Raw genomic sequence first — 14937 nt, 5'->3', positions numbered from 1 at the left:
GAGCTGCTGGTTTCCCATTCTAGTGATTTTTAGGATTTATTACTTGAGATTTGTTAATCAAATGGTGATATGTTATTTGGGAAGAACAGTGGAAATTTCACCTACTGTTTGTGAGATATGAGTCTCTCTGCAGTCGTACGAATTCTAGCCTAAACTTTATTTTAAAACTCAGTTTTGTGGGAGAGTTAGATCTCATTTAGTAATAAGTATTCGATTTTTATTTAGTCAGGCTCTATGGATGATGTTTGTTCATTTGTTGTCATGTTTTCGAGTCATCAAAAATCAAAATGGTGGTGCCAATTGGTTTTTGAGAAGCATGTTGATGCACCTTGCTGGTTGAATTGTCAATGAGTACAACTCTTGGATATTGTATTATTCAACATCCAATGGGATGTAATCTGGACAAAAGTTTGTCCAACTTCCAGGAAAATAGTGGTTTCTATACTTAATTACATTTCTGTTGAATATATTATCCTTCTTTTAGGTGAAATATGGTCAAGATGGATATAAAAAAAGGCCACCAGTCTTAGTAATGGCTGATTTCACAAGGCAGGCCTCTTAGGCTCATTCAGCTAGTTGGCTATTGTCATCCAAGTGACTCACTAATAGCAGATTCCTCTACATAGTACTTTTGTCTGTTAGTTCACATTTTGTTGGTATTCATATTAAAAATTGAGTTGGAAACCCTAATTGTTTTTCTTAATGTATTTTTTTATTACATCTCATTATGCTACAATATACGTTTTATTTAAGGGTATAATTTAGGGAAGCATGGGACTATGGGTACATAGAAAGGTTGATATACTAAAATTTTGAATGTGACCAATTCCTTAGGGACAAAGGGATAGATTATAGGAATATAGGATCCTATGATCAAAATTTCATACCCTATGATCTCTAATGTAGTATAATTTTTTAGGATCATAGGATCTATTAATGAACTTTATGTTTGTTGAATTTTAAAAGTGTATACCATGTGTATTCTATTATGTCTAACAGGGTTTTTTTATTTATTTATTTATTTATTATTTTATTTTTTATATTTTAATTTTTTAAGGATTTTTTTCTAATTTTTTTAATTTACTATTATTATTTATTTATTTATTTATTATTTTAGAGTTTTAAAAAGCTGAAACTTGTAATAGATTAATTTTTACTTCTATTGACAGATTCAACAGAAATAGTTGCTCTTATATTCAAATTACCACTTGACATAAAAAAATAAAGAAAGCCTAGCATTTTTTTTTTTTATACTTTTTAGCACTTTGGGTTACTGCTATCATATTCTATACTCTATGGAATTATAAAATGAGACATCATTCACAACTCAAAATGTGTAATACTTACATAAAAGATTGAGGAAAACTGTGCTTCTATTGGGTGCACATCTTGACGGTAAGACACAGCAGTTTAAGGCCATTGTCAATGAGGTCACTGGATTCAAAAACTTATGGAAGATTTCCTTATTATATGCTCTGTGCTTTTCCCACCTACTCCCTTCCCCCCCTTCAAAACACTTCTACTAGTGGATGATGTGTGAAAAGGAACTTTGATTTGCAAGCTTTCTTGTTTGTTTGGCAGCATTTTATGAGTTTCAAGTTGATTCTAATATATGGCAGAGACTGTAGTTTGTTTTGTTTTGGACAAGCTCGTCCCTTTAATTACTGCAAAAGCAGGCATGTTAAGCGGCTTACCCACAGAGTTGGTGGCCATCGGCAATGAACTCAGAAGCATAAAAGTTTTCCTCAAGGATGCGGAGCTAAGGGCAGAGGAAAATGATGGTGTCAAAGAATGGGTCAGACAAGTGAGGGACATAGCTTATCAAATTGAAGATGTGATCGACGAACATTTGCTGCTTCAATATCCTCACGACCATCCTTATCATCAGTGCTTCAACATCTTTAGTTATCTAACCCGATGTGTGTTTCTGTTGAGGCCAAAACATCAGATAGCAAGCACCATAAGAAGGGTCCGGTCGGAGGTTTTGGAAATCAATCAAAGGAGGAGCAGTTTCACCCTTGGTGGAGGCCCAAGCTCTTCAAATGGACTTGAGTATGAAGATCCACACAAGCACATAGACCAAGACCCACGAGCAGGCTTTCTCTATGTTGACGAATCTGAGCTTGTGGGTATTGATGATCCCAAGAGGGATTTAATTAGGATGTTGGACTTGGAGCCTCAGGATTTTCCACAAGGCAAGTTGATATCAGTGATTGGTATGGGTGGCCTAGGAAAAACAACAGTGGTTAGAAAATTGTACGAGGACATGTATGTGAGGAAGCACTTTCCTCTTCGTGCTTGGATCACTCTTTCTCAACCTAATAAAACGATACATGTAATAAGGAACATGCTGACCCTATTTTACAGATCTGCCAGGGACTGTGTACCCCCTGAGATTGGTAACATGGATGAAGAATCTCTCATTGAAGTATTGAGGAACTACCTACGAGAACGAAGGTATGTAGCGGTTAATTTGAATTCTTAGTTATTGTGTACAAGGGTTATAATGATTAATGAGTTGAGCTGAACTCAAATTTGACTTAACTTGGCTTTGAGGCTTGAGCTTAGAAGGTTTATGCCCAGCTTGACTTACTATTAACCTTGATTGAGATCAAAAGTCACAAGTCTTTACTTTTTTATCTTTTTGATACTTTTTCACCTATTTTTTATTTATTTATTTATATTTATTTCTTATTATTTTTATTTCTAATAACTGGTATCCTTTGAAGCCCTTTGTAATATCTATGTTATTATTCAGAAGTAATACATCATGTTACTCACTTTGACTTATTTGGGTCTCAAGTTTAGCTAACATTCATTTTTCTAAGTATTCCAGATATTTTGAAAAGTAAAATTTCCAAACAAGTACTGTACAAGCTATATGTTTCTTTTTGCAGGTTTCTTGTTGTTTTTGATGATGTTTGGTCTATTGAAACATACATTAAAGATGTCTTGCCCACTAATAACAATGGAAATAGAATATTGATGACAACACGCCTTGAAGATGTTGCTCTTGCATGGAAGGGGTCATCTTTTGATCACGTTTACAAGCTTCAACCTTTGTCTTCCGAAAAAGCGTGGGATCTCTTCTGTAGGAAAGCATTCCGAGACCTTAAGGCAAATTGTCCTCTGGAACTAGAAAATTTGTCACGTGCTATAGTCAGGAAATGTGAAGGATTGCCACTTGCAATTGTTACCATAGGTGGTCTGTTATCAACCAAAAACAAGATTGTGATGGAGTGGCAAAATTTGTGCAACAGCATTGGTGCAGAACTGGCAAGTAATCTTCACCTGGCCAGCCTAAAGAAAATTCTGCTACTCAGTTATCATGATTTGCCTCACTACTTGAAACCTTGTTTTTTATACATGGGCATCTTTCCTGGGGATCATTCTATTGAGCTCCACCGTTTGGTTAGGCTGTGGATGGCTGAGGGTTTTATCCCAAGGAAATCTGGCAAGACACTTGAAGCGGTAGCAAATGAGTTTTTGATTGAACTTATTCGTAGAAGTTTGGTGCATGTTACCTGGGTAGATGTCTCTGGAAGACCCAGGAATATACGGGTCCATGATCTCCTTCGTGAAATAATACTTTTGAAATCACATGAACTCAGCTTTTTTCGGGTTCTCAATGAGGAAAACTCGTCCATGGATGCTCAAAGTAGGCGTTTGGTGATTCAGAATGATAAGCAGGGAACTAGTACTGAGGTGGTTGTTGAGGGAATGGCTAGAAAGCAAGGTGTCCGTTCTCTCTTTCTGTTTTTGGAACATGAAGCCGTGCCAAAGTTCATGACAGGCTCATTTTTAAGGGCTGTACACCTCTTAAAAGTGCTTGATCTTCAAAATGCTCCTGTAAATTACATCCCAGAAGCTACAGGAAGTCTACGTCACCTGCAGTATCTGAGCCTGAAATGGACTAAGGTAGAGAAGCTACCAAGATCCATTGGCAAACTTGGGAACCTTCAAAGTATGGATCTCAAACATTCCCTCATACAAGAGCTACCGGCTGAGATAGGTAAATTTCTTCATTTAAGACACCTCATGTCATATTCTTACCATTGGGATGATACTTTCAGTTTGTATGTGAAAAATGTGAAAGCTGCAAAGGTACCAGCTGAACTTTGTCGAAATTCCCAAGAAATGCAGAACTTGGGATGGGTGGACGTGAGTCATTCAGCTGGTTTCATAGACCAGTTGGGGAATTTGAAGCAGTTGAGAAGGTTAGGAGTCGCACAGCTCACGAGAGAAGATGGGAGGAACTTGTGTAATGCAATCAAGAACATGCATCACCTTGAAGAATTTATGATTGCTTCTAGAAACAAGGACGAGGTGCTTGAGATAGATCGTATGTCTTCTCCTCCTATGCTTCGCCGCCTACTTTTGATGGGACGGCTAGATAAGCTACCGGAATGGATTTCAATGCTCGAAAATGTTGTCAAATTGGTCTTATGTCACTCAAGTTTGAATCATGATCCGCTTGAAGTTATCGGAGCGTTGCCAAATCTGATAAAGCTTATAGTTTGTGAGGCATATGATGGTGAGCAACTACATATTAGTGCAAGAAGGTTTCAAAAACTTAAGGTGCTACGCCTTTACAATCTCTGCAATCTTAAATCGTTGAAAATATTGCTGGGGGCTCTGCCTGTATTGGAAGAGCTGGAACTTGGACCGAGCCCATTGCTGAAGGAGGTACCAATCAGCATTAAAAACCTCGAGAACTTAACTCTGCTCAGGTTCCATGATATGCCCAAGGAATTTTTGGATGACTTGACCCCAAAGACGGGCCAGCATTATCACATCATTGATCATGTGCCAAATGTTTATATTAATTTTATGGCTGGTGCAGCCCACTGGGAAACTTCTTTAAGACATCCACAATACAAAGAAATGGTGTCTTACAAAACAGGAGCCATGTATCAGAGATGCAAACGCAGCTCTGCTTGGGGTACAACTGGTGCTCCAATATATAAACCGTCTGGTGGTACTGGAAAGTGATTGCGACGAGTTGATGCATCAGTTGTGGTTGAGGATAATTGTATAGGGAACATTTCTTGGGAGGTAGACACAATATCCAGCTCTTTAATATTGTTTATGTATCACTTAGTTAACTTGGGGCCAGTATGAAAATTTTTATACACAATTAAATCTCCTTTCATTACTTGTGTGAATTGTGATCTTGTGAGCTGGTATTAATCTTGCCCTGTTCATGATGTTGTTTCTGACAGATGAAAATTTCATAATTTATTTTCAGAATAAATAGTTTTGTATCTGATCTAAGTATGATAGCATTAATTAATTATCCCCATTGCTCACAATTGAAAAATTCCATCTTTTCGAGTTTTGACAGCACGCTTAACAATTGCAATATTGAAAAAATTTCAGACTGCTTCAAGCACAATGTCAAGCAATCCAGTACCCTTTACTCCCATACTAGGAGACAGCATGTCTAGCAATTACAATAAAGGTATGTTTCATAGTATTTCTATGCTCACTGTCCAGTCTGTTCTATATACTCTGGTGCTCACCATAGCGAAACTCTCCATGCTGATTGTGTTGTGTGAATACTACTCCATACTAGTGAATTTGTGATCTTCATGAGGCTCTTTATTCAAACGACTCTGTAAAATGTAATTGCAAATAATTGTCCCTTTTAATTTCTAACCCTTCATTCATCTTGGAGGCAATTTACTAAAATGCAAACTCTGAGCATCCTTTTTTTGTTCCTGAGAATTCCTGCTAGATTTATATGCATGTCTCGTGCAACATTCCTATCTTCTTTATTCGTTGCGTAATATTTTATTTTTTTGTGTTCTTTTTCTTTGAAAACTGTAATTATGGAAGTGTAATTATGCCAGGTATTGTAACAATTAAAATCATAGATAATTTTGTTTTTCTTCGGGTGCTATATGAAGAATATTCTGTAAAATCTGGAACCAAGATGTCTCAGAATCTATTATAGAAAATATAAGAATTTGTGGTAGATTGAATGCTAAATTTGGTGTCACGTACACCTATATGGCTAAGCTTATTGGTTATTATAATAGGTCAATGATTTCTCAAGAATGTTTTTTTTTTTTTTTTTTTTTTTTTTTGGGTTGAACAGATCTTGTCAAACTTGTAGCATAAGTCCATAGTTTATGTAATGTATAGAGAATATTGTTGTGCCAAACATTTACTTAGAAGTATTTAATTACTTAATTTAAGAATATAATTGTTGATAAATAGTTCGATTAGTGCTGTATATGGTCGTGCCAAGCATGTACAATAATTGTACATGCAGAAGTTAGCCCCACAAGAAGGCGAGCACGTCCATTCCTTTTGAAGTGGAAAAAAATAATCAATCAATAATAAATCTAATAAATCACAGTTAAAAAGCAGACAAAATCTCAGCAACTAAACAGCAATAAGTTTTAAATGGGAGAATTAAGCTTAGCCCAGCTTCCTTTTACTTCAAACTCGACAATTAGTGCTTCTGTCAGCATTAACAATGTCTTGAATGATAGCCTGTTAGTTGAGATTCTTCAAAGGCTTCCAAGCATCTCTGTCCTTCGAGCAAAATCCGTCTGCAAACACTGGTTTTCTCTCCTCTCTGATCCTTGTTTTCTCCAGAGCTTTGTTCGGTTCCATGACCATCATGCATTACCTTTCACCCTTGTCTACGAGTTTCATTTCTGGCATCGCTGTCTCAGTGATCACCTTCATCACAACTTCCATATGGTCTCAGAGCACAAGAAGTTTCAGTTGCAAGGATTTCACCTGGGTTTCCTCCCTTGCTTCCGACCTTGGGAATCACACCCCATTTGGGTGGTGGCCTGCCACAAAGACCTCTTAGTTTGCTGTCACCTTAAAATGTCTTTATTGCAAGGTGTATACTACATCTGCAATCCTTTAACCAAGCAGTGGCTCAACCTTCCACCTTCCCCAGGCCACCATAGAGTAGCAGATACTGCTATTGGCTTCATTACTTGTGAAAAATCTGTTTCTCTAAATAGCTTCAAGCTGGTGCAAGTCCCTAAACTAGACTCGTGTGTTAGTAATGGTAACTGCTTTGAGGTGAACGTGTTTTCCTCTGAGGTGGGTGAGTGGAGAAACTTTAAGATAAGTTCTCCTCAGAGTTTCACGAGGACTTGGCAGTTCAGGCCTGAGTCAATTACTGTCAATAACAAGTTTCATTGGCTGGTGAACAGCTCAAATATTGTTGTGGTTGATCCATTTGAATTAGCTGAGGGATCATGCCGAGTAATTGAGCTGCCAGCTGAGTTGAATCTTGACATAGGAATTTGCTTAGGATTCTGTCAGGATTATCTCAGAGTTTGCCAAATTTCTAGAGGGTGGTCAAATTGTCTCTTAGTAGTTTGGAAACTCCTAGATTATGTTACCGGAAACTGGGACTTGGAATACGAGACCAGTCTTAAAGAGATGGCATTTTTTGAGAATGTAAGTCTTCATAAGTTTGGATTTTCGACAATGGAGGCGCTGGCTTTCCATCCAGTTGACTTTGGGATTTTGTATTTGAGATTCAATAATCAGATAGTGATGTGTGATGTAGGAAGAAAGACACTGGAAGTGGTCAGTGAGTGTTTGCAAGACTCGAGTTTCTCTGTAGGAACATGTGGTGTCTTTTTGCTTATGCATCCATGTTGGCCATCGCTGATCCCTTCACCCCTGTCCTGAAATTGCATAGTACTGTAATGAGCTCTCAGCCGAAAGAATTTGAAATCTGAATTTTGTTGCAGAGTAAGATCTCATGTAGATCTTGGATGTGTGCTGCTCTGTTTAGCACTCTAGTGTTTTTTCTCTTAAATTTGGTGTAATTTTTGAATATTTGGAATCAAGTTGAGCTGTTGAAGTATATGCTAAGCTTGCTTGCTATTCTTTACTTTAAACTCATGATGGATGTCATTGACAATTCATAACTAATGCACACTCTAGTTGTTTATTTATTTATTTGGTCTAAGATCGAACATCTTAAGGTATGAAAATTTTTCTTTGGTAATTCATACATATATGTAGTAATAATCTATAAGAGTATTTACAACAGTTTTATACAAATAGCATAAAATTTCAAATATAATTTCACTTGGGTAGTAAATGAAGCTCAAAAACATTACCCTGTTTTACTCTATGCTATATGTAATGGTATCTGACTCGCTTTGTAGCCTTTGTTTGTACTTTGAGGTGAAATGAGGCAAGCCGTGATAGATTAGACAGTAAATCTTTTGTGATGGACGTAGCTTGACTCCGTCTGGCATGCCAGATTCATTTGCTCTATTTAGTGTAGCTTTTGGTTTCTATGTGCAAGTTTGATTTGGCTCGGTTTCACAGTTAAACTAGTTAAGATGGTCTCTTAGCCTCTTGTTTCCCAATTTGCCTCAGGAACTCCTCCCCTACAATATATATATTCATTTTTAGTCGACCAAGCTCCACTCTTTTTTTTTTTGAGCGTAAGTGCAGGAAGATTTGTCTCAGGCACAAGTTTAATCATGGATCCTCACTAACTCATAATTATCCCAATAATACATGAAAGAAAGTAGATTCCATTAATTTAGTTTTATACTTCCATAATTTAAGATTGAGGGAACCACGTAATAGAATATTACATCAATCTGAAAGCACGTCTTCAAATTGCATCCTATCAAGAAAATGTCAACATATAAGCCTTAGCCATTCTAAATTTAGCTAACTCTTTTTTTTAGCATCTTTCAATGAAACAGATTCAATAGACACAATGCAAATCAATGATCTCCCAGATAGCTTGCTTATTGAAATCCTTACAAGGCTGCCTTGCCAATTTGCTGTCCGATCCAAAACTGTCTGCAAGCGCTGGCTTTCTCTCATCTCTGATCCGTTCTTCATTCGTAGCTTTGTCCACCACCAAAGCCTTAACCATTCTTCACCCTTCACATTGGTGCACCAGTTTTATTACTGGCATCACCATTTTGCCGAGACAGCTTCTAGGAAGCTCCATGTAGTTTCCGAGCATCCCATTCTTAAATCCCAAGAGCTCTTCCTAGACTTTCTTCCTTGCTTCCAACACCCTAATCAATGGCCTATCCGCATACTTGCATCACATGGAGACCTCATGGTGTGTCATGACAACAAATTATTTTCTCATCAAAGCAAGTACTATGTTTGCAATCTTCTAACAAAGCAATGGCGGGCTCTCCCACCAATCCCTGGCCGCCATGTAGAAGATGATATGGCCATTGGTTTGGTAACTTATGGCGATATTCTTCCAATTTTCAACTACAAGGTGGTTCGGATCCTAAAGCTAGGCTCCCATAGTAGTCATCTCATTGCTGAGATATTTTCTTCTGATACAGGGGAGTGGAGCGAGTCTTTGCTGTCCTGCCCACAGAGCATACGCCGAATCTGGCAGTTTAGGACAAGTGCTGTTACTTTGAACAATGCCTTACATTGGATTATTAACGGTAATGATGGAGAAACCATAATTGTGCTAGATCCTTTTAGTGGCATCAATGGCCAATGCAGGCTAATCGATCCTCCCTTTGAGTTAAAGTTTGAGATGGCACACGTTTGTCTAGGAACCTGTAGGGAGAAACTCAGGATGTCCACAATAAAAGGGGTGCACCCGAACCGGATGCTTAAGGTTTGGGAGCTAAAAGACTATGATAAGGGGGAATGGCTCCTACAGTACAGGATTTGCCTCAAGGAGATGGTGTTTGTTAGTGATTATCAGTTTAACATGCTCGAGTTTTCGACCAATCTTGTGCTGAGTTTCCACCCAAAAGATGAAGACGTTGTGTATTTGAGATGTCATAATCATATAGTGAAATGCAATATGAGGAAGGGAACATTGGATGTAGTTAGCAAGTGTCTCGGTGATCCGACTTTTGTTATCCGTACTCTCACGGTTTTTCCTCTGGTTCATTCCTGCTGGCCGTCATCAGTACACAGCCAAGTGAAACAGTAATTTAGAGCTTGTGATTTCTGTTTTTTTTTTTTTTTTTTTTTTTTTTTTTTTTTTTTTTTTGAACGGAGTTTGTTTTTTCTGTTTGATAATGAGCTGTTCATGATGATTTTAGTTGTCTCGAATGCAGTTGTTTTTTTAAATAATTAGAAGCCTATTTTTTTAGGAATAATATCCGTTCATCATCATTTAATAATGGGATGCTTGTTTTCCTCCAAAAAAAAAAAAAAAAAAAAAGAAAAAAAGTGATGCTTGAATATTACGGAGTAAAATTCTGAAATTAATTATACCCTTGAAATAATTTTGATCAATATTTGTAAAAGATATACAAATTTTTTGGACATAATTTTAAATTTGTGATACTATTCCATTATTTTGAGTTGTAAGATTTTTAGATAAAATCCTTTAATTAAAAGATATTATTTTTTAATAAAAAATAATTTAAATTCTCGAATTTCATTGGTTAGTTTTTGCTTATTTTGGCAATTAAATTTTATAATTCTACATTAGATTGTTATCTTTTTCAGTTAAAATAACATATACCAATAGAATCCTATATGAAGTATGTTTACTGTCTAGCTTAGAGTATGTAAATAAATATTGCAACTAAAACATCACATCATCAATATCGAATACACCTTCACATAAAGTTCTCTAGATCAACACAACAAGAACAACATCATGAATGCTCTGAATCTTGTTCTTGACAATCCTAAACAATTATCTCCTTCTCTGTCCAAATCTATCCATGAAAAACTCCGACAAAAACACACTCAAAAAATCATCAAACATCATAAGAATCACACGAGACACAACAACGACAACAACAACGATAACGAAAACAATTTTGTTTCTCGAAGAATAGACGAACTAGGTGGTGATATATTGCTCTTGTATCTTGTCAAAAATAGACTCATGGAAACTTTTGGTTCAATGTCGAAGTGTTTCGAAGCGATGGAACAACATTATCTATCAACCCATCTTCCTTGACCTTATTTCTTCGAAGTTTATTTTTCCCTTTCACCCTTTACGTCGTAAACCATGCATCATAAAACCTCCCTGATATACAAGCACCGTACCCGTTTTTTCAATCCCAAAACCCCCCATCCGACCTCGATTTTCACCCTTTTTGTGACCATATATACAAGCTCAATGTAGTTGGTTCCTACTCTAATCTCTCGATTTATTGTAATCATACTCAATATTTTCGTCTAAATAAGTAACTTTATTACTACTTCTGCAATCCAATTACTAGAAAATATGTCCAAATTGAAATACCTATTGACTACAATAATGATGGAGGTAATTTGAAAACAATTGGAGTACTGGAAATTTAGAGGGCATTAGTAGTGTTAAGGGTGAAGGAGGTTTTAAATTTGTACGCATCATATCAAGATCTAATTTTTCCCATGATATTTTACAAGTGTTTTCTTTTGAGAGTGGTAAATGGAGCACATATCGCATACCCCTAAAGTTTGATCTTCGCCTTACTTCTTTTCACTCCTCTAATTTTGTAACTGTGAACAACAAGCGGCTATTATATGACAGTATTCTAGTGATTGATCCATATAGCAATGATATTTCAAGGTATCGAATGTATGGGACCATATATTACTAAGTTTGGACCTTCCTTCGCCACATTGAATGTATGGGAACTCGATGATTATAACAAGAGCACTTGGACCATTGTGTGCATGACGAAAGTGATCAGTACGACAATGGTTCACCCTATTATTTATAGTCCCTTGAAGAAGTGTTTGGAAAACCTCCCAAATATCCGAGCACCCGTTTTTCCAATCCCAAAATCCCCCATTGGACCTCAATTTTTTCCCTTTTTGTTACAACTCCTACATAGTTGGTTCCTACTCTGATCTCTTGATTTATTGTAACCACGGTAGATATTCTTGTGGAAAGAAGGCACTTTATTACATCTGCAATCTATTTACTAGAAAATATATCGAAATTGAAATACCTATTTACTACATTGCTATTGATGGATGGAATTGGGTAGCAATTGGATGTGCTGGAAATTTAGAGGGCATTAGCAGTGTTAAGGGTGAAGGAGGTTTTAGATTTGTGCGCATCATATCAAAATCAACTTTTCCCTATAATATTTTGCAAGTATTTTCTTTTGAAAGCGGTACTTGGAGCACATATCGCAAAACCCTGAAGTCTGATCTTCACCTTAGTTATTTTCACAACTCTAATTCTGAAACTGTGAACAACAAGCTGTATTGGCCTTCACGGTATCTCCTAATCAAACTGCCGAGCCAACAACCTACTAAATGCATTCTAGGAGTATGCAAGTAGAGACTTAGGTTGACGGAATTTGCATATGATTCTAAGCTTCCATCTTCCTTCGCCACATTGAATGTGTGGGAACTCGATGATTATAGCAAGAGCACTTGGACCGTTGTGTGCATGAAAGTGATCACTACGACGATGATTTACCCTGTTATTTGGCCATTGAAGAAGAGCTTGAGAAATATTTTCAAGGTTATGTTTCATCCCTATGATTGTGATGTTGTATACTTGGAGACCATAAACACAATTGTTCGATATAATCTCGAAAGTGGTACTTTCAAAGTGGTGGTGGATGAATGGGGAGCAATATACCCACTGGTGAATCCTTTAATTTGGTGGTAGCTTAACAATGCTTTGGCCTCATCAACATGGTGTTCTTATACTAGTGGGGTTTTCTGTGTTATGGAATTCATTAATTTTAGAGAATTTAAAGGATTACTTGGAAAAGGTTATTTAAACCAAATGTTAATCTTGACAAATATTTAAAAATAAAAAAGGTACTCTATAAAATATTTACCATTTTTATTGTTCAGGATCTTTATTTATAGCGATGTGTGTGAGGGATGTACCATATTGCAAGATTTCGTAGCTTTGATTAAGGAAACCTTTGTTTGATTTTGTTTTATATATTTATTGACATAGATTTTATTTGTATATTAATGAATTGATTTTGTTCAAAAAGTAAATTAGGCACAAAAAAATAAAAAAAAAGTTTACATTAAATTAGATCAGAAATAATATGTTCTAAGTAGATCAGATCAAATCAATGAAAATAATAATCACAAGTAAGGTGAGCTAAACTATTCCTAAAAAAAAATTAAAAAAAATAAAAATTCCTTATCATAAGAAAAGAACTAAAGTCTAACAATTGGTCAGTAGGCCAAAACTTCTTATACTTTGTATTTTACAATTATGTAAATTGTAGCTTTTATTGGAATAATAATCAATTAATTATACATTATACTAAAAGCGAAATTTGAGGGACACTTGACAACATAGTATAAAAAGTTTTCCCTCCAAAATAACCTACTAAAAAAAACTTACCCTAATATAAAAATTAGGGTTGTATTTAAATTATGACTTTTTCTTTGTAAAAAAATTTAAATTAAACTTCATTAAATATTAAATTGCCCAAAATAACTATTTCATATTACATGTTTAATTATTTTCTTTCACATATATTTCATAATTTTTAATACGAAGTCTATTTATAATATTTTATATCAAAATTTTTTTTTTGTAAAATTTATTATTATTATTATTATAATTATTTAACAAGATGCACGGGGTTTAATCTAGTAATTACATATCTCCAAACCCTTGATCCTTGTAGCCGTCACCAAAGTTCAGCAAGTCTAATTTCATAGAAATATATGTCTACTTTTATTCCTTAACAATTAACCATGACCAAGAAAAGGGGACAATCCCAACAAGATGATGACGACGACAACGACAATAATAATAATCGTATCGACAATCTCGATGACAACGTGCTATTAGAAATCCTAGAAAGGATACCATGGATATGGGCAGTCGAATGCAAATGTGTTTGCAAAAAATGGTACAATTTAATTTCAGACTCTCATTATAGTATATGCTCCCCTTTTACCTTCATCTTCCAACTCGATTATTATGATAAGTATCAAGTCAATCGAGATGGGTTCGTGTTCTATGGTTTCACCGAACACCCCGGTTTCAAAACCCTTGGTTTATCCCTATCTTTTCTTCCTTGCTACAACCGTACTAACCCTTTTCGTCCCGTACATATAGTCATGTCTTACAATAATCTCTTAGTGTGTAGCGAACCTCCTATTTCTAATCCTATTGGCATTATAAGTGAAACCGTTTACTACATTGTGGATCCTATCATGAGGCGGTACATACAAGTACCTCCTGTCTTAACTATACAAAAGCCGGCTGCTTATGGGCTTTTTGTCGCAAATAGTGCTTTGTTTTTGAGTTATAAAATGGTGCGTGTGTCGTCGTGTTGGAGTAGTTGGATGCATGAAAGTGAATATTTTTGTATCGAGGTTTTTTCTTCTGAGGTGGAGGAGTGGAAGAGGACTTGGTTTTTATCCCCGAAAAGGAAGTTGTTTAATGATGGAGGGTGTTCTAGTACGAGTGCAATCGCCGTAAATAATAAACTACATTGGGTGGTAGAAAGGAATGTTCTAGTCTATGATTCGTCTAACGAAACATGTACCTTCATTGAAGTGCCGCCTCCACAAAGCATGGCGAAAGTCACTCGTTGTCTAGGGGAGTTTGATGGCCTGATTTGGCTGTGCCAATTGGAAAGTTGTGCTCCTTTTAATAATATTCTTAATGTATGGGAGCTCGAGGAATATGGATCAGGCCATATAAATTGGAGATTAGAACATTATATGATGTGGTTTGGTTTGGAAGTTGAAAAGTTTAAGAGTAATGAAGTGTTGGCTTTCCATCCATTTGACCCTAATACTTTGTTGATGACCTATGGTGATGGATTGGTTAGGTATAACCTCAGGAGAGGAACTCTAAAAGAAGTCATGAGTTGGCGCGGTTGTGATTCATCACATGTGTGGACAACGAAGAGGGTATTTCCGCATCATTCATCCACCCGATTCTATAGTTCTACCTTCTACTCCATGATAGATTTAACTTAAGAAAGAACTCGTGTTATGTTCTTGATAACTAATAATTTTATTCTAGGAGGTATTCTGTTTGAA

At 36.1% G+C, this 14937-nt stretch overlaps 4 protein-coding genes across 5 annotated transcripts; all 4 read left to right on the top strand.

The window, feature by feature from the left end:
• Positions 1-1076: 1076 nt before the first annotated feature.
• LOC110727804 (disease resistance protein RPM1-like) lies at positions 1077-6087 on the top strand. 2 transcript variants are annotated; one of them, XM_021907377.1, is made up of 3 exons: positions 1077-2457; positions 2898-5055; positions 5380-6087. In XM_021907377.1, the coding sequence occupies exons 1-2, from the start codon at positions 1613-1615 to the stop codon at positions 4990-4992; spliced, it is 2940 nt and encodes a 979-aa protein (XP_021763069.1). In that variant the 5' UTR covers positions 1077-1612; the 3' UTR covers positions 4993-5055; positions 5380-6087. The 2 variants fall into 2 exon arrangements, with proteins under 2 accessions (XP_021763069.1, XP_021763073.1); XM_021907381.1 differs by lacking the exon at positions 5380-6087 and having other exon boundaries at positions 2898-4012; positions 4136-5274.
• A 324-nt stretch (positions 6088-6411) lies between these two features.
• LOC110726183 (F-box protein At5g49610-like) lies at positions 6412-7671 on the top strand. Its single transcript, XM_021905644.1, has one exon. The coding sequence runs from the start codon at positions 6412-6414 to the stop codon at positions 7669-7671; it is 1260 nt and encodes a 419-aa protein (XP_021761336.1).
• A 1054-nt stretch (positions 7672-8725) lies between these two features.
• LOC110726176 (putative F-box protein At3g23950) lies at positions 8726-9931 on the top strand. Its single transcript, XM_021905635.1, has one exon. The coding sequence runs from the start codon at positions 8726-8728 to the stop codon at positions 9929-9931; it is 1206 nt and encodes a 401-aa protein (XP_021761327.1).
• A 3704-nt stretch (positions 9932-13635) lies between these two features.
• Positions 13636-14874, top strand: LOC110726165. The gene has a single exon (XM_021905626.1). The coding sequence runs from the start codon at positions 13636-13638 to the stop codon at positions 14872-14874; it is 1239 nt and encodes a 412-aa protein (XP_021761318.1).
• Positions 14875-14937: the final 63 nt, after the last annotated feature.

The sequence above is a fragment of the Chenopodium quinoa genome, unplaced genomic scaffold, assembly GCF_001683475.1.
Source record: "Chenopodium quinoa cultivar QQ74 unplaced genomic scaffold, ASM168347v1, whole genome shotgun sequence".
NCBI classification, from domain to species: Eukaryota; Viridiplantae; Streptophyta; class Magnoliopsida; order Caryophyllales; family Amaranthaceae; genus Chenopodium; species Chenopodium quinoa.
Note: the sequence above shows the minus strand (reverse complement) of the source record. Positions and strands in the feature narration are given on the sequence as shown.